We start from the raw sequence: 20,080 nt of genomic DNA, 5'->3' as shown, positions 1-20,080 counted from the left end.
AGACATCAAAACCTTCAGTCACAAATGACGCACATCGAGGCTCTATGACAATGCTGTTTTCATGGGCTACAAAGCTCCACAAAAGGAATGTTAAGAGTTTACACTATTTTATTACGGAAGAATCAGAGTTAGGACATGTTTACTTATCGCTACCTGAAATTTCTTTCCAGCTTCCAACTCTATAGTTTTGTGGATCTTCTCCAAGATCTCAAAAATAACACAGGAGATGCATCAGTATTTAAAGTGCTTCATATATGTGCTGAGTGGAAGTTGTTATAAAAATACATGAATTAACCATGATTGCATGGTTATTGCTTTCTTTTTGACACATAAAACCAGGATTTTGATGTTCCATTAAGATTCTTGAGTAGTTAATAAAAGATCGTAGAGGGTGGACAAAGCTTTAAAACCTCACTGGTTTGACAAAATATCCCATTTAATAGCCGTTATTTGGGCTGTAAAGTGGTAGGGAAAAAAAAAGTTATATTCAGAATTTGAAATATTATCCCAACAGAATGAAGCAGTCTTAGTGTTTGTGTCTATCTCCCCAAGCCTGTCAAACCTTCTGTAATTGGTTGTGGGAAGCTCATATACAGAGGAATCAGTCTTTTTTAAGCTGCATCATTTTTTTTTCTTAAGAAAGAATATTAGATGTGACAGTAGGCAAAAAGCTCCCAAATAGGAGAAATTCAATACTTTAATTTTTTTCCCATTATAGAGATAAAACTAACACCATCTGCATAGATGCTAAATTTAAGTTTCTTTCCATTGCAGAGAGCTCAATATAAAGAGAAGAACTAGCCATTAGGAGACCCAGGGCTTCTGGCCCTGCTCTCTTTAATCACCCAGCAATCTTGGGTGTCCCAAGTGTTAGTCGCTTAGTCGTGTCCGACTCTTTGCAACCCCTAGGACTATAGCCTTCCAGGCTTCTGTCCACGGAATTCTCCAGGCAAAAATATTGCAGTGGGCAGCCATTCCCTTCTCCAGGGGATCTTCCCAAACCAGGGATCAAAATCGGGTCTCCTGAATTGCAGGCAGATTCTTTCCTCTCTGAGCCACTAGGGCTCCAGGTGGCGCTAGTGGTAAAAAAAAAACAAAACCTGCCTGTCAATGCTGAGTATGCAGTGGATATTTATCCTGCATATAACCTATTCATAAAACTGTTTTATTTCCTCAAAAACACACTACTGTATATAGTAAGCAACTTCCTTTCTAACAAAAATGAATGCTTTTCAACTTGCAAGGTATCTTGCAAGGAGGTGGGTGGTTAGGGCTGTTCTCCATGTGGATACATGGTAAGACTTCATCTCCCATCCCCTAAGGAGAGGCATGGTCACACGGCCCACTGTTGCGATGGGATGGAGCATGAGCGGGAGAGTGCTGGCTAAAGCTCCAAGAACCCGTCATGAGTCCCCATGCTCATTCTTTCCCGTGGTCAGAGCGACCAGCAGCATGGCAGCCCGAGCCTCCTGGTCAGGAAGAGCCCCAGCACACCCACAAAGGACGTTTAACATTTAAGAGACAAACTGTGGGCGTCTTAGGTCCTTGCAGTATTAGAGCAGCTGTTACTCGCAGAATGTTCCAGTTAATCTCAAATGGTATAGGAAGCTCTCTCCCCACCTCTCCTCCTCTTTGGCCCTTCCTCCCCTCCTCCCATCCCTCTCTCCCAACAAATACTTCCTGAGAAGTACAAGGCATAACCACCAAGACAAGGTCCCCATCCTTATAAAGATTATATTTTAGTGTAAAGAGATGGAACTTAGTCAAATGGAAAAAGAAAAACAGAAGGTACATAATTAAAGTTTGTGATAAATGCAATGAAGGAATTAAATTCTATCATATGATAGCAAGTGACTAATTGGCCACTTAAGAGACCTGAACTCCCTTACTGCTTCCTCAGGTAAAAACAACGCCAAAGACAAAACAGTAGCCGTTAACCACCTCTCAACTTCACCAGAAGTAGTTAAGTAAAAGAATCTGACAGCAAACAAGTGTTCACCAAAAATATGACACAAATTCCAGTAGATGGTGAAGGACAGGGAAGCCTGGTGTACCGCAGTCCATGGGGTCGCAACGAGTCGGACACGACTGAGCGACTGAACAACGACACAAATCTATTCGTTCTTAACAGTGACCAAGGTACAGAGTCTATTAATCCTCACAAGTTATCAATTTAAACACAAGTTAGACTTTCTAGAAACCTCCTTCCATCAACAGTATTCTCTAGAACATACTTCTAAATTGCTCTGGTAAGAGAGGGCTAGAATTAACAAACAACTCAGAATATTATTACTACTCAACAATTGCTGTGCAGCTAATTCTACATTTTAAGTCTCTCTCCTGTCGATGTATTTTTTTCCCACTGCCAAAATAATCGGAGCTGAGGATACTGCTGCTGCTGCTGCTGCTAAGTCGCTTCAGTCGTGTCCGACTGTGTGTGACCCCATAGACGGCAGCCCACCAGGCTCCCCCATCCCTGGGATTTTCCAGGCAAGAACACTGGAGCGAGTTGCCATTTCCTTCTCCAATGCATGAAAGTGAAAAGTGAAAGTGAAGTCGCTCAGTCGTGTCCAACTCCTAGCGACCCCACAGACTGCAGCCTACCAGGCTCCTCCGTCCATGGGACTTTCCAGGCAAGAGTGCTGGAGTGGGGTGCCATTGCCTTCTCCGGCTGAGGATACTAGTGCCTCCTATTTGCAATGCTGCCTCAGTGGACACTAAGACTTCTTCACCCCACACTCCTGCAAGCTACTCTCTGTAGCGTAGCCTGAGGATGTTCTTTCTCACAGGCAACTCTGATCCAGTTTCCTGAAGGAAGGCCTTCTCTGGTTCTCCCTGCTCTCCAGATAAATCCACACCATTAACACAAAGAGTCGGGCATGACTTAGCGACTGAACAACAACCGATTTTCAAAACTTTTCAAACAAGATATGCAGTGGGTATTTATCCTGTATTTAACCTATTCATAAAAGTGTTTTGTTTCTTCCAAAGTACAGTACAGTACAGGTATAGTAGGCAACTTTCTTTCTAACAATTAATGTTTTTTTCAACCCAGCTTGTATCTTGCAGGCAGATGGTCAGGGCTGTTCTCCACGTGAACACGTGGCAAGACTTCCATCTCCCATCCCTGCACCATCGGGCCTCTGCTCACTTCATCTTGGTGTCACCCCTCACACCTCTGCTCTCACCACCTTCCCTCCCTGCCACCAGGTCCCCTACAAGCTTTCCACGTTCCAACTCTTCCATTTCCCCAGCCATATCACACAATCTTTTAGCCCTTTTTACAGTTTTTACGTATGCTTTCAAACTCTGACCTCTCTCCCCTCCCTCCCCACGCGGACTTCCACAGGACTCAGTTTGGCCTTTATTTCCTTCCTAAGTCCACCCACAGCCACGCATGTCCAGGTCAGACCCCCACCCCACACCAGGTGGCCTCCATAGCATCCGCCACTCCCTGGCATCATCCACTCGTTCTACCTGACACAGCGTTTATCTAAATAGTACAGAGAGAGATTTCCTTGTCTCATTCTAATTATATTATCATTTTAGCCTGTTCAAAGGTATCTTCATGAGACAACTGATTACTTTGGTCTCTTCTATAGAATATGTGCCTTGTCTCAAGCACCATGTTAAACACTTCACGTACGCTGAAGGACAGTCCTCGTCACCCTCTACAGGTGACAAATTTTACAGAGAGTCAGACATCATCTCTCTTGATTACTATTGGTTCTCCAGGAACTATGTCATTTGAAGCATCCAATAAATGGCTATGAAACTAAATTACAGCTAAATGATAAATGTAGAGTGGCTACAAATATACTGAAATTCATCTAATGGTCAAGTCACTCAGCAAAGGCACTCAACTGTGTTTTCACTGTTTATTTATGTACAAATAAGTCAGAGAGGCCATCAGTATCATGACAAAATAAATAAAATGACTTACAATGAATTTTTGTGATAGAACTTTTACCAGTGCCCATAAAAGGCTACTGGATTACTATGGATTATCTATAAGTACTTATAAAATTGAGCTGAACTCAACCTGAATATCTGGTGTCCACACTGAAAATTTGATTCCAAATAAAATTTATCAGAAAGTGGCTGAAACCAGGCAGTAACACCAAAAATCACTTTAAGTTTTAATTATAGTATTTGCCAACCTTAATGTGATAACAACCAATACCATTTAGCTTTTCATTTCTAAAGTAGCTGGCTTTCATAACTTCTTTTTCCCCTTCATTTAGTCACATAACAAGTTACTTCACTCTCGAGCACAACATGACTGAGTCACTCAAGAGGGTACAGGTGCACCTATGCACCCCATTAGACAAGCAATTTTCCAGATTACATGGGCAGGAGCCTCATCTTTTTGTGAAATCTAGTCCTATGGTTCACAAGTGCAGTGCCAGATCCACTGAACAAGGTGGCATTTAAAAAGTAAACAGATCAAGCTGTGCATGATGTACTCTTCAGACTTTATTTTTCTACAATCTTGTTTATTTGACCCCCTCCTACGTTCAGGAATAAAATATTCTTTGACGCAGAGGAAGAGAGAGAGATACAATAATAATGTTTTTTTTTTCTAAGGCGGGTATTTGAAAATTATTTTTTTAAAGAAGAATCATGATTCTTACCATGTCCCTATACAAATTCTAGTACCTACATGATTTAGCATTACTCTCTGCAAATGAGATAAAAACCAGATTATATGTAAACTGCAGGTATAAACTCTTATTGAAGATTTCCTGGAGAAGGAAATGGCAACCCACTACAGTATTGTTGCCTGGAAAAGTCCATGGACAGAGGAGCCTGGTGGGCTGCAGTCCATGGGGTTACATGATGGAGCATGCATGCGTGAGGAAGGTGGAAGGAGATGGGTTGGTAGCAATAAACTAGTAAAACTAAAAAAAAAAAATTCTTTTCATTAACATTTGAAAACATGAAGAAAGGGTTAATTTGTACACAAGATTATTTATTGGTATGTGCTAAGTTCCTTTAATTCTTCATCGTTTTGAAAAATGTTACATAAAAAATAGTCAGCTCCACTTAAAACTACATTTTCAAAATGTTCTCTAAATATCAAAACAAACTCTGGTGGAATGTTTTCTTTGTCAGGAAATCTAGAACAAAATGCACAGTGGTAGGAAAAAATGGGAAAGAGCTGGCTATACTAGAGAAAGAAAAACCTCACACAATGCATATATAATTATTTCTTATTATGCATCCATATGTAATTATTATTTTTTATTCTTATGCTTATCACCATATTCTTCCTTTGAGAAGAAAAATACAAGGTGGTAATTTCAATAATATGACTATTACAAAACATTTCCCTCCCTCCACCACAGGCATCTCAAGTTGAGACAATTTTACATCAACCAAAATGAACATTATTGAAACAAAATGCAAGCACAAACAAAATCTTATAGATGCAATATCTTACGTACTTCAAATCTTGTGTTGCTCTAAAAATTACTACTTGCTTGGATAAGACTGTAAAATTACCACGAAAAATCAGTACTTTGAACTTTAACACAACTTGAAAAACATGTTAACATCTACAAGAGTAGTAAGACACTGAAAATGCTTTCTGACAAAACTACTCTTAACCAGTATCTCTAACTGTACACTTTGTGAAACTGTACATTATGTAATACTATGATTTATTCACGCTCTTGTGATGTCTTCTAGGCCGCCTTTAAATGGAGTGACTTGAGCCTCAATGTTTAACACAAAGAAACTTCCTATTATCATGTGACAAAACTGTTCTGACTAGAAATGTATTATTCCTTAGATTAACAAAGATGTGTCCAGAGTCTAACGGAGCTAATTTTCCAAGTTGGTGCTACTATTTCTCCGAATTTTCTCTAGCAAAAGTACTTTGTAAAGTCAGATACAGAGAGGTACCAGTTCACAGGCCTTGGAATCATACTGATACGGGTTTAATCTTGGATCCTATGTTCCTAAGCTGTGTGACTTCAGCTTTATTTTTATTTTTATTTTTTTTCATTTTTTTTTAAATTTTATTTTTAAATTTTACATAATTGTATTAGTTTTGCCAAATATCAAAATGAATCCGCCACAGGCATACACGTGTTCCCCATCCTGAACCCTCCTCCCTCCCCCCTCCCCACACCATCCCTCCGGGTAGTCCCAGTGCACCAGCCCCAAGCATCCAGTATCGTGCATCGAACCTGGACTGGCAATTCGTTCCATACATGATATTTTACATGTTTCAATGCCATTCTCCCAAATCTTCCCACCCTCTCCCTCTCCCACAGAGTCCATAAGACTGTTCTATACATCAGTGTCTCTTTTGCTGTCTCGTACACAGGGTTATTGTTACCATCTTTCCAAATTCCATATATATGCGTTAGTATTTCTGAAAGTCAGTTTCCAACTCTTCTGTCAACTAAAGCTAATAACATTGACCTTGCAGTTTATCACTATCTCATTTAGAACATAGGTCAAGTGTTTAACACAGTGCTTGAGACAAGGCACAAACTCTATAGAACAGACCAAAGTAATCAGCTGTTTCATGAAGATACCTTTGAATAGGCTAAAATAAGTATCAGAAAACAATATAATTACAACAAGACAAGAAAACCTCTAACTATACTTAACAATAAAGAAAGCAAACATTCCCATAATAAAAAGTCAAAATTATCTATAAAAGATGTCTCTGATTTTTCCACAAGCTTTGGTTTCCCATGCCAACAAGTCTCAATGTTTCTCCTTACCTTCTTAAACTGTGACTCAGGACTCAAGTCCTGGCTTATGCAAAAATCATGTTCTAAATGGTTATTCATTAGTCATCTCAGCCAAGGAAAACTTGCATCTTCCCCTACATCTTTCCTTTCCCCCAGGCAGATGACTGCTTTCTTCTTTCTCATGGATTTAACTAGTTGAAGGGACCTCCATTAAAGCATTTATCACTGTATCTCAATCACTTTCAAGTCTCCTTACTGTAAGTGAGACTGCTTCCCTGGCTATCTCTGCCATGAATTCATCTTTTCCTTCCCAATACAATACCATGTTCATATTAGCAATTTTTCACTGCTTCCTTGGAATGAATTTCTAGAGGTAGAATTAGTAGGCTGACAAATATCAATGTTACCAAATTGTTTAGTAGACAGGGTAAATAAATATATATTCCTATTTAATTTGTCTTTTAGTTGCTGACATCTAGCCAACGGCACCCCACTCTGGTACTCTTGCCTGGAAACTTCCATGGACAGAGGAGCTTGGTAGGCTGCAGTCCATGGGGTCGCTAAGGGTCAGACACCACTGAGCGACTTCATTTTCACTTTTCACTTTCATGCAGAAGGAAATGGCAACCCACTCCAGTGTTCTTGCCTGGAGAATCCCAGGGACGGGGGAGCCTGAAGCGACTTAGCAGCAGCAGCAGCAGCCGCCTGGCAACTATTACTCGGAAAAATTATTATGTGAAATATTATCTGAAAGGTAAAATGCATCCACCACAGTTACAAAGATATAAGTAAGTCTAAAAATACTTAAATACTCATGATAAAATACTCATGATAGAACTGAGGTTCTGGATAACCTAGATGTTTAACTTTTTGAGGAAATATCAGCTTGTTTTCCAAAGTGGTTGCATCATTTTACACTCTCGCCAACAGTGTGTGAGGGTGCCAATTTCTCTCCATCTTCAACCCTACCTGTTATTATCTGACTTGCTTACTGTAGCCATTCTGGTAGGTGTGACGTGGCATCTCACTGTGTTTTAGATTTGCATATCCCTGATGACGAAGGATGCTGAATACCTGTGTATTTGCTTATTGACAACTGGATATTTTCTTTCAGAAATGTCTGTTTAGGTTCTTTGCTTATTTTTATACTATATTGTCATTATTATTAAGTTTTATTATTGTCTTTAGTATTAACTGTTCTTTATGTATTTTAAATGCAAGTGCTTTGCTGGATATATTATTTGAAAATATTTTTTTCATTCTGTGGTTTGTCCTTTCTATTTCTTGCTAGTATTTTTTGAAGCAGCGTTTTAAATTTTGACAAGCATCAAAATAATTTTTTTTGATGCTTGTGCTTTTGGGTCAAATCTAAGAAACCAATGCTACGTGCACGGTCACGAAGATGTACTCCTGTGTCTTCTCCTTAGAGTTTTATTGCTTTATCTCCATATGTCATATCTTGTATCCATGTGGGATTTTGTTATATTAATTCAATATGAGGTAGGGACCCAACTTCATTCTTCTTATGCATGGATACCTAATCATTCCAGCACTACTTGTTAAAAAGGTTATTCTTTTCCTACTGAATAATTTTGGCACCTTTGTCACAAATCACTTGGCCATACATTTATGGGCTTCTGGATTCTCAATTCTATTCTACTGATCGATCTATAAGTTTCTTTATGCAAATACTGCACGGTCTTGATTTCAAGACAATTTTATAAGTTTTGAAAGGAGGAAGTGAGTTCTCCAACTTTATTCTCTTTTTCAAAATTGTATGGTCTATTCTGGATTCTTTACATTTCTATTTGAGTGTTAGTATCAGCTTGAATGTCAGCATCAATTTCTGACAAAAATAAAGCTTGGATTCTGATAAAAACTATGTTTAATCTGTAGACCAATTTGGGAAGTACTGCCATCTTTATAATGTTAAGTCATTCAATTCATGAACTAAGTCACTTCGATTCATAAATTTTCAATAGCTTGAAGATTTCACAGTATAGGTATTGCACTTCTTTTGCTAAATTTACTCTTAAGTATTTTATTCTTTGGATGCTTTTGTTAATGAAATTGTTTTCATAATTTTATTTTTGGAGTGCTCATTGAAAGTGAGTAGAAATACTATTGATTTTTATATGTTTTGTTTCCTGTACCCTTGCTAACCTGTTGTATTATTTGTGGCAGTTTCTTACTGGCTTTTGTCGAGTTTTTGACATACAACAGCATATAAATCTGTAAATAGAGATTTCTTAAATAATATTCATCAATTATAGTTAGTTTGCTGCTATTCCAGAAATGAATCTTCGCCATTTAACTTTTAGTATAAATTTTATCAATACAAAACATACTTGAAATTGAAAGAATGAAAGGATTGTGACCACAATTTAAAATCGTAGCAAAGTTTTACGCCTATCAAAAAGTTAAGTTTTGACCTGTATATAAGAAGCAAAAAAAAAAATCTCATTTAGGAAAATAAACTGAAAAAAGTTAAAAAAAAAAAAAAAGTGCTGTTTTTCTTGATCTTAATATTTAATGTTATTTTAGATCATTTAGATTTTTCTTTATAACCATTAACATAAAAATTATATTGATATGACAAAATTCAATACTCTAAGGATTCTGATTATTCTTAAGAAGCATTTCACAAGGTCTGTAGAAAAATTTCTCAGTCATTCACTGTAACAAAGAATCTCTAATTCAGTAGGAACATTACAACTTTTCTCTAGTTTATTAGTGCTGTGTGTGCTCAGTTGGGTCCCACTCTTTGCAACCCCATGGACTGCGGCCTGCCAGGCTACTTTATCCAGGGAATTTCCCAGGCAAGAACACGGGAGTGGGTTACCATTTCCTGCACCAGGGGATCTTCCTGACCCAGGAATCAAACCTATGTCTCTTGCATCTCCTGCACTGGCAGGTGGATTCTTTACCACTGAGCCACCCAGGGAACAGTTTATTAGTAGTTAACATGAAATACTGGGCAAAAAAGATTTTTTAGAGCATGTACAGTGTTCATTTTTACATCCTTGGGAAACCCAAATTTCCAAGCTAAGTTTTGTCATGTCAAGAGTACTCTGACATTTTTCTTCAACATGAATTTAAGTCCATTATCTTTAACATCAACACATGAATATTTTCCAGTTTTGTATTATGCAGAATAAAAGAGAAATGGGAAACATCCTGGGAATCCAGAAGGCAGTCATGAAAATACTATAAACGAAATTTGGTTTTTACATATATCAGTTTATCACCTTAATAACCTAAATAATATCTCAGCCTTGTACGTATCAGGTTCTTTTCTTCTTAATGATGCTATTCATTTTGACTCATATTCAGCATTAGAATAAAAACCTAAGATATATAAAATATCTTTTACTGCTTTTTCACTGCTTGCTTTATTTCCCCAAATTTTCATCCTCCCTACTGAAAAGTTTTTCAGTAAAATACTAATTTGCAGTTCAGTTCAGTTCAGTCGCTCAGTCATGTCCAACTCTTTGCGACCCCATGAAATCGCAGCATGCCAGGCCTCCCTGTCCATCACCAACTCCCGGAGTTCACTCAAACTCACGTCCATCGAGTCAGTGATGGGATCAGCCATCTCATCCTCTGTCATCCCCTTCTCCTCCTGCCCCCAATCCGTCCCAGCATCAGGGTCTTTTCCAATGAGTCAACTCTTTGCATGAGGGGGCCAAAGTCTCTATCAAATTTGTATGAAGTCTGATAAAATGTGTCAGAACTTTCTTCCATTTAAAGGTTAAATAATATTTCATTTTATGTATATATTTTGCTTATCCATTCACTTGGCACTGGACCCTTGGGTTGGTTCCACTTCTTGGCTATTGTGACTTAGACTGCTAAAGATGAGTGTGTGAGTATCTCTTCAAGATCCTGCTTTCAATCGTCTGGGATAAACACCCAGCAGTGGAATTGCCAGATCTTATCAACTTTTAACTTTTTACATAAACCACAGTACTGTTTTCCACAGCAGCTGCATGAACGGTGCACAAGGGTTCCAATTTCATTCATACTCGCCAACACTTACTATTTTCTGGAGCTTTGTTTGATAGTAGCCATCCTAACTGCTATGAATTGGCCTCCAGTTATAGTTCTGATTTGTGATTCCTTGATGATTAGTGATGTCAAGCATGTTTTCACATGTTTATCAGTCATCTGTGTATCTTCTTTAAAGAAATGTCTATTCAAGTTCATTGCCCATTTTTATTTATTTCACTTTATTTTTGGTAATAATTTAGATTTTTACTGTAGTACTTTTAGCACTACTAACAACCAACATTTAATTTGTTCTGGACAACATTCCAAGCTCTTTAAATATATCATTTCACTCTATCCAATTAAAATACATTATACTTTATCGCCATTTGACAGAGGAGGAAACTGAAATTTAGAGGAATTAATTTACTAAGAGCAGATAGCTCTTAACAGCAAATCACAACATAGTGTCCAAATCACTCCGTTATACTGCCTGCTAATTGTCCCTTTCTTAGTAATTCTTTTATTTATCTACTAATGTAGATATTTTTAACTTTGTAATAAGTCCTTTGCCCATGTTTAAAATAGATTGCTTCTGTAAGTTAGTTTATATATTCTGCTGCTGCTGCTGCTGCTGCTGCTAAGTCACTTCAGTCGTGTCCGACTCTGTGCGACCCCATAGACGGCAGCCCACCAGGCTCCCCCGTCCCTGGGATTCTCCAGGCAAGAATTCTGGAGTGGGTTGCCATTTCCTCCTCCAATGCATGAAAGTGAAAAGTGAAAGTGAAGTCGCTCAGTTGTGTCCGACTTGTAGTGACCCCATGGACTGCAGCCCACCAGGCTCCTCTGTCCATGGGATTTTCCAGGCAAGAGTACGGGACTGGGGTGCCATTGCCTTCTGAATAATATGCAAATGTATCCTGCATATGCAAATATTTTCTCTCATTCCGTGCACTGCCTTTCCGTTCGCTGATTTTGATGCACAAAAGTTATAAAGTTGACGCACTCTAACTTCCCTATTTTTCTTGTGTTGCCTATGTTTCAGATGTCATAACCAAGAAATTATCAAGTCCAATGTAATGACTATTTTTTCCTAAGAGTTTTATAGCTCTAGCTTTTTCATTTAGGTCTTTCATACATTTTGAACTCCTTTTGCATAAGGAGTAAGGTAAAAGGTCCAATTTCATTCTTTGGCATGTGGATATCCAATTTTTCTCAGTACTATTTGTTGAAAAGACTGTCCTTTCCTTATGGAATGATCTTAGCACTCCTGTCAAAAATCACTCGATTACTTATCCACGGGTTTATTTCTGGGCTCTCTATTCTCTTGGTCTGCGTGCTGTCTTACTGGTGTTCATGCTGTTTTGATTACTGTAGTTTTAAAATAAAATCTGATATCAGGAAGTATGCGAGTTCTCCAACTTTTGTTCTTCTTTTTTCAACATTGTTTTAACTATTGGGGGATCCCTGAGATTCCATATGAATTTTTGGATTTTTTCCTATTTCTGCAAAAATTCTGTTGGGATTTTGATAGGGATGACACTGAATCTATATGCTTTGAGTATACTGACATTATAGCATACATTAAGTCTTCAAATCCATGAACGTGAGATGGCTTTCCATTTATTTGTGTCCTCTTTAATTTATTTCAGCAACATTTTATATTTTCCAGTGTGCAAGTCTTTGTCCTCTATGTTTAAGTTTATTCCTAAGTATCTTACTCTTTTTGATGCTATTGTAAATGGAACTGTTTTAGCTTTGTGCATTTTAAAATCTTACATAAATGATATCATTAAGTATTGATATATATATTTTTCGCATCTTTTTCATCATTATTATGGTACATGAAATATTTCATTATTATTACGGCACACTGAAACTGTAACAACATGTACAAGAAAGACACGTGGTACCTTCACAAATGATGTCATCTCTAGAGAAGGAGAGAGCAGAATGGGATGATGTAAAGAAGAGATTTAGCTGTATCTACTACTTTTTTCTTTTTTTTAATAGGAGACCTACATAGAGATTTGTAAATTTGCTATATTTTCCTCATTTGAATATCTTATTATTTTTAAAAAAATTTTAATTAAATAAAAGACTTTCAGAAAACATGAACACATTACTGTAAGGAAAACAAATATGTATTACCTCTGGTGTCACTAACCTAGACTGTCAACTCTTGGCTAATTTCCTCCTGATGTGGCAGAGGGTGATCTAGAAAAACAAGTAAATGGTCACAACTCTCCCTTCTGAGACTCTAAAAGCAGGAGTTCCCCTCTATTAAAATCTAATACCAATGAAAGCCTTTACTTACTGCACACTATTCAACTTGTCTCCTTTCATAACACTGATGCTAAATGAAGCTCAATCCAAATATGGTCAGGAAAAAGGGATATACTATCAGGAATGCTCAATTTTTATTATGCCTGATGCTTCTGATAGTAGCTAAGCCAATACATACAGGAAGTAGTTTTTGTACTATATATCAAGGTGGATATTTTCCAGGGAAATTTTTAATGTATTAATTTTGATGGGTTTTTTAAACACATCATGAGCTGAAAAGTAAAATGGGGTAATTCTACAACGAAAACTCGACAGATATCACTTGAACTGTGCCAATGATCTATAGCTTTCCAACATGGAATCTGAAACAAGCACAGAGAAATAACAACTCATAGACATAAGCTGGGCAGTTTTCTTATTAAACAAGGCACTGCTTAGAAAAACACTGTATCAGATTAACAGTAACACTTCAGTGGTGACTCAGTACAGAACTGAAAATTATGCTAAGGTCTACATTTTTGCAAAGCTAACCTTCCCCTAGGAAAATACTATACTACATTATCTTTTAATATTCAACACATGTAATTTGCTACTCAATTTGATGCATAGTTTAAGTGTCCACTTACAGAGTTATTTTTCAAATGATCATATAGAAAGGAGAAATATAAAGAATCATATAAGTTCATCACAAAATATATCATAAGAACATGGTTTAATTCCATCACAGTTTTTGTTTTAAGACAGTTGAGTGAAATATCTTTTAGTAACAAATACTTTAGCACTTCTGGCATATAGATGAATCACAAAATTTAAAGACAAGCAAGAATACTAACATAACACTGCAAAATAATTATATTCCAATAAAAAAAAGAAAGACAACCAAGGAGACCAACCTTAACTCAGGAATTAATCTCATTTACTTGTGACTATCACATAAAAATGTCACCTTCTCCTGTGTAACAGCCTTACACTTATCTAGTACACAGTCGCATGCAGTATTTGCTGATTAAATGAATTCTCATTAATTCTTACTTGAAGTATTTTTCCACCTGGGATAAGAATTTACCATATATCTCAAGCCTCTCCGAGCACTGTTTTCAATGAAATTACATTATTTTGATTTTCATATCTGGTTTAAATTTTTTGATGAAAAGTCATTTCCTCCCCCACCCAGTAAAATGACATCTCAGTGCAACTTAGCCATGAGAAGAGAAATATAGATTAATATTCATTATGTGCATGCGTGGTAAGTCATTTCAGTCATGTCCAACTCTCTGTGACCCTGTGGACTGCCACCCGCCAGGCTCCTCTGTCCATGGAATTCTCCAGGCAAGAATACTTCAATGGGTTGCCATGCACTCCTCCAGGGGAACTTCCCAACCCAGGGATCGAACCTGCATCTCTCAAGTCGCCTGCATTGGTAGGCAGGTTCTCTAACACTAGCACCACCTGGGAAGCCCAACATTCACTATACTAACATATATAATATATATAATCAACATATAATATTCATTATACTAACTATGTAACTATGTAGCAGCTTCTGTGGTTCATGCTGAAAGTTAAAAAGGACCCAAGTTAAAATAGTTACTCCTGGGAATTCCCTGGCGGTCCAGGGATTAGGACTTAGCACTTTCACTGCCAGGGCCCAGATTCAATCCAAGGTCAGGGAACTAATATCCCACAAGCCATGTGGCCTAAATAAATAAATAATAAAATAGTAACTCTTTATGGTATTTTTCTGGCAATTTAAATCACAGGATCGAAACATGTCATTCATACCATGGTATAAATCTTACTGGAACAGTGTTCAGTTCAGACCAGACTGAAACTAAAGCAGTTCTCTCATGGGTATGACTCAAGGGGTTAAAGTCTTCTAAACAAAAAGAATGTCACTGTAAGGTAAATTCAGCATAAAGAATGTCCAACACCATGAAATCTCAAGAAAATGTTACATGAGGCTTAAAGTTACTTGTCTTAAAAGAAACAGATCTATCATATATTTGGAATTATGGTTAAAGATGCTCTTCTCTACAACAAAGGCGGAAGTATTCCTTCTCAATAACAACAGAAAAATAAATCAGGTAACAGGAAGTGGATTTAGAACGTGGCTAAGTCTGGGCATACATTTCCTCATTAACATAAGAGACAAAAATCTCATTTCCATTCAGCTTCCTAAAGAAGATGAAAACAGAAACACACCTATGTTGTAGATGCAAAAGATGAGACTCGTGGAATGTGCTAAAATTGTTGTAAATATTCATAGATAATTTCAAGATAGTCAAAAATTAAAAAAAAATAAAACTCACGGAGAATGTTGGCCCACTGCTGGATACTACGACAGTATGAATTTCGTCATGCAGTTTCACTGAGAGCTCCCAGCTAGCCACTTGTGGTTTTACAATAGGCACTCTGAAGTCGAAAGAAAAGATAGAGTTAATAATTTTATATTATTCTGAGTAAACTGATTTTCCTTTGACATTAAGTGTGCAGAGTAAAACTGCCAAACACTGTATTCCAAAACATTTCAAAAGGTTCTATTCTTGGAAAAAAGGTTTAAAATGCAAACTGCTGCTGCTGCTGCTAAGTCACCTCAGTCGTGTCCGACTCTGTGTGACCCCATAGATAGCAGCCCACCAGGCTCCCCCGTCCCTGGGATTCTCCAGGCAAGAACACTGGAGTGGGTTGCCATTTCCTTCTCCAATGCATGAAAGTGAAAAGTGAAAGTGAAGTCGCTCAGTCGTGTCCGACCCTCAGCGACCCCATGGACTGCAGCCCACCAGGCTCCTCCATCCATGGGATTTTCCAGGCAAGACTACTGGAGTGGGGTGCCACTGCCTTCTCCGAAATGCAAACTAGAGAAATGAAAAGCAAAAACTAGCACACAAAAACACTCCAAAGACAATAACAGTCATTCTGCAGAAATTGTGGTACCATCATCTATTCTATGAATCTGAGTTGCCTAATTTTTACATTCCTTCAAAATTTAACCTTCTTTAAGCATTATTTTGTTTTCAGTATTTGGTTACTTATCAAGACTATTTTTAAAACCTTATAATACTAATTTTTTCCTTTCTCCAGCTTGAGTTAAATTTGTATGCAAAAAACTGCACATGTATTTGATGAGTTTGGACATATTCATTCACTCATGTTATCTCACCACAATCAAGGTAATAAAACATAGCTATCATTTCCGAAAGCTGCCTTTTGTCCATGTGTTTTGTTTCAGTTTTTCGTTTGTTTGTTTGTCTGGGTGAGAAAACAACACCAATGATGCTAATTTTAGCATACAGGTCTTTTCTTGTGATGATCAATGGTACACACTCCAGAAAAACTGGGACAAGCAGCCTAAGACAAACAAACATTTCAGAATACAAATGTTTCTCCCAATTTTTTAAGCTAACAAAATTTTAAAGATTTCTGAATTAACCTCATTTAAATAACGCATATTTGCATTATTTATACTGACTAAGCACTAAGCATGTAGTATCCAGACTCTGCCTTAAGTTTTAGTTCTAAAAATATGTTGCAGGCCAATACTTTAACATCCTCTGAATTTCAAAGGAGTCTCTGTGTAGTCAAAAAAAAAAAAAAAAAAAGAGCCACAAGAACTGTGACTAGAATCAGATCATCTCTAGTCACAATGTCTAATGGAGGATGATTAATAATAGTTTAGGTGAATATTTGTATTCAGCACACTCTTTACTGAATTATTTTTTTGGAGACGAAGGAAATGTTTTTAACACTACACAGATGAAAGTTAAAGAAAAGTTTTTAAAAATGCATCAACAAATCAAGAATAATGCGCACTGTAGGTCTGGAAAACTATTTTTTGGCCATTTGAAGAGGGCTGTTTGAGAGGATAGAGCTTCACACATGAGAACTTGAAAGAACAACAGGGTCCCACAGGGGAGGAGGAAGAGAGAGAAGGCATATGGCAGCCAGGAGGAGCGGGAGGAGCAGCAGGAGGAGGGGCACTCTGCGACCCATCTTGGCCTCTGGGCATCTTTTCCACTGGGCACTTGTTTATGCCTGTCTCACCCACTGGCCTGTGAGCTTCTAAAAGCCCAAGATCATGCCTTACTTTTCTATCCCCAAACCGCAGTGCAGGCTGGGGCAGGAGGGCCAAGGGTGGAGGTGAGCACGAATCAGAGGAGCACCCACTAGGTGCCAAGCCCATCTCCCCAGGGACACAGCACCAGCTGCCGAAGGAGAAACTCGAGCTCCCAGGCTCCACTTGGCTGCCTGAGACTACAGGGGTGACCTCACGGTGCTCACCTTTAAATGAGGTCAACACCCCCGTCCATCCCCCCCCACCAAGGAGTATCGCAATGACAGACTACTATGCAACCTGGCTTTCTGGAACCTGCTATCTGCCATAACTGGATCACTGTCCTGCTCAGGACTGTTGTGTAGTTTTCTACTTTACATCAGGACCAACTTCAACGCAGCTAGTGGTAAAGAACCCACCTGCCAATGCAGGAGATGCAAGGCACACGAGTTCGACCCCTCAGTCAGGAAGATGCCCTGGAAGAGGGCATGGCAACCCACTTGAGCATTCTTGCCTGGAAAATCCCATGGACAGAGGAGTCTGGAGGGCTGCAGTCCATTGGGTCACAAAGAGTCAGACACGACTGAAACAACTCAGCACACACACTCAAACCTTAATCAACCAACTATCAGTCAAGTTCCTTAAAATAAAAGAAGGTCCCACTCTGTATTTATTTTTGACTATTCCCTGACTTGTATATCTGACTGGGGCAAGGCCTTAAATTGCTTCACAAAACAAACTGAGCTAAGCTGACTCGAGCAGGAGAACTAACCACAGTGGTTACAAACTCTGGATCCAGTGACTCGAGAAGACAGAAGAAAACCCAGCTCTGTCATTAATCAGCTGTGACCTCAAGAAAAGTCTGTTTCTTTATGTATAAAATTAAGACAGTAATAGTGTCTGGGTCACAGTGTGTTGAGGATAAAATTAAATAATGCAGACAAGTGTTCATTTTATTATTAGAAATGTTTCATAATAAATATTTCATATTATCCCACCTCTAGGCCTATGGAGAAGGAAACGGCAACCCACTCCAGTCTTCTTGCCTGGAGAATCCCCATGGGCAGAGAAGCCTGGCGGGCTACAGTCCATGGGGTCCCAAAGAGTAGGAATCAGTCGTGTCCGACTCTTTGCGACCCCATGGACTGCAGCCCGCCAGGCTTCCCTGTCCATCACCAGCTCCTGGAGCTTGCTCAAACTCATGTCCATCATGTTGGCGATGCCATCCAACCACCTCATCCTCTGTCATCCCCTTCTCCTCCCACCTTCAATCTTTCCCAGCATCAGGGTCTTTTCCAATGAGTCAGTTCTTGGCATCAGGTGGCCAAAGTATTTTTTATACTTAAAATTTTTCACAGTACAGAGGCCCAGTAACTCTTCCCAGTAAGTGTGGTGCCTCTGTTTCCAGAGGCATCTTGGGAAGCTGCTCATCCTGGCATCCTGTTCAAAAGCAGGACACGTTTTCCCACGGAAAGCAACCTTATGGATGGTGGCGAGATGTCGTTGCTGCTCTTCAGAATCTAACTGCTATTTATTTTTCTGTTGTTTTCTTTGGATCCACATGTTTCATACATGTTGGAACCTGCCCCGAGAGGGACCTGCAGAGCATGCAGAGGCTCTTTTGAGTTAAAAGGCTGAGGGTCTTATCTCAGCACATTCATCCTACTAGCATTGTTACAGGGAACTCATCCAATCCTTTGGAGCCAAAACTTCCATGCTTTAAAATAAGGATCAGAGCAGGGACAGTGAGGTGACAGGGGAGGCTGCTGCTGCTGCTGAGCTCACATATGACGCCTGAAGCAGCAGTTTCTCTAACAACGTAGCAAAGAGGCTCTCCTCTGTGAAAGCAAGACCTTGAGACACTAAACACAGGGTCAAACAGTGGAATCTCTTTACAGGAGTTCACTCTTCTACAAACAAAATTTGTTAAGATTCCTTCTGGCTCTGAGTAAGTTTTAAAATAGCTTTGTTTTGGTTTTAAATAAAATGGATGGGTTTGGGGGCATACAGGCCCAATATAAATATCAATAAGTTCTGCAATGGAAATAAGCTGTAACTATAAAGTATAAACTATAAAGATAGTAATACATACCAACCTGAAAGCATATGTGTTCTATTTATGCAAAATTATTGAAACCACATTAACAATAATTACTTCAAAATAAAATACTGATACTAACTCCACCAGCACAAACATGTTCATAATGGTAATAATCACTGAAAGTTATATTTTAAATTTTAGAAAAAAATTATATTTCTTCATGAAATTCAAAACAGTCTGAAAGAGGACTTTATGAACAATTCTCTGAAAAGGTGGAGCAGGGCAGAGTCTTGGAGCTTTACTCAAGTCATCACAATAATGATACGCAGAAAACAGTCTCCTTTCCTGATATATATGTCTGGTGAAAGAGATTGCCATTTGATGAAAAATTTCATCTGGGTGACTTATTAGGTAACTGGAAAGCTGATATCATTTAAGCTACTACTTCAAAAACAAACACACAAAACAGTAAAAAGGAATTCATATAAACAGCTACTCACAAAGCAAATCAAATAACAGCTCTTACCCAGACCTGTCCACTTTGATTCTCATCTGCTAGTAAGAATGCGTATGCTCAATAAAACTAAATTATACTATATTTTATGGTAAAAGCTGTCAGCTGACCGTCACAAATGTTAATGGTACAACATTTAAATTTACTGGAATATTTTTTACTCAAAAAGGTACAAGTAATACTAAGTCAAGCATGTTAGTACTGCATGTCATTTGTTACAGCAGGCTTCGTGTAAACATAACGAGTAGCATCTTTTGTTATCAAGGATCATAAGCATCTCAAAACCATACTATCACACACTCAGAAACGCTGGTTTGCCATTGTGCCATTACCTATTTAGGACTGAAACACTGAGTTAAAACAATGTTAGTGCTCAAAGAATCATTACGCGACCCTTCATCATAACTTTCACAGTGGGTGGTCTGTAAAATGATCAAGAATAATATGCGGCATTCCGTGGCCGCGGAGGTCAGCTTCTGCATACAAGTCTT

The 20,080-nt window shown here is 38.3% G+C and overlaps 1 protein-coding gene across 7 annotated transcripts in view; it reads right to left on the bottom strand.

Annotated features, from left to right (window-relative positions):
- PCCA (propionyl-CoA carboxylase subunit alpha) overlaps positions 1-20,080 on the bottom strand; it is a 363,730-nt gene that overhangs the window by 110,186 nt on the left and 233,464 nt on the right. For 6 of the 7 annotated variants that reach the window (XM_055542946.1, XM_055542947.1, XM_055542949.1 and 3 more), the window contains exon 19: positions 15,293-15,395. In XM_055542946.1, the coding sequence (XP_055398921.1) occupies positions 15,293-15,395 (103 nt within the window). Of the gene's footprint in view, positions 1-12,897; positions 14,539-15,292; positions 15,396-20,080 lie in introns of those variants that run through there. The other variant, XM_055542951.1, reaches the window with a different exon arrangement.

Source organism: Bubalus kerabau, chromosome 12 (genome assembly GCF_029407905.1).
Source record: "Bubalus kerabau isolate K-KA32 ecotype Philippines breed swamp buffalo chromosome 12, PCC_UOA_SB_1v2, whole genome shotgun sequence".
In the NCBI taxonomy this organism is placed as follows: Eukaryota; Metazoa; Chordata; class Mammalia; order Artiodactyla; family Bovidae; genus Bubalus; species Bubalus kerabau.
The sequence above is the reverse complement of the archived record's forward strand: the minus strand, read 5'-3'. Positions and strand labels throughout refer to the sequence as shown.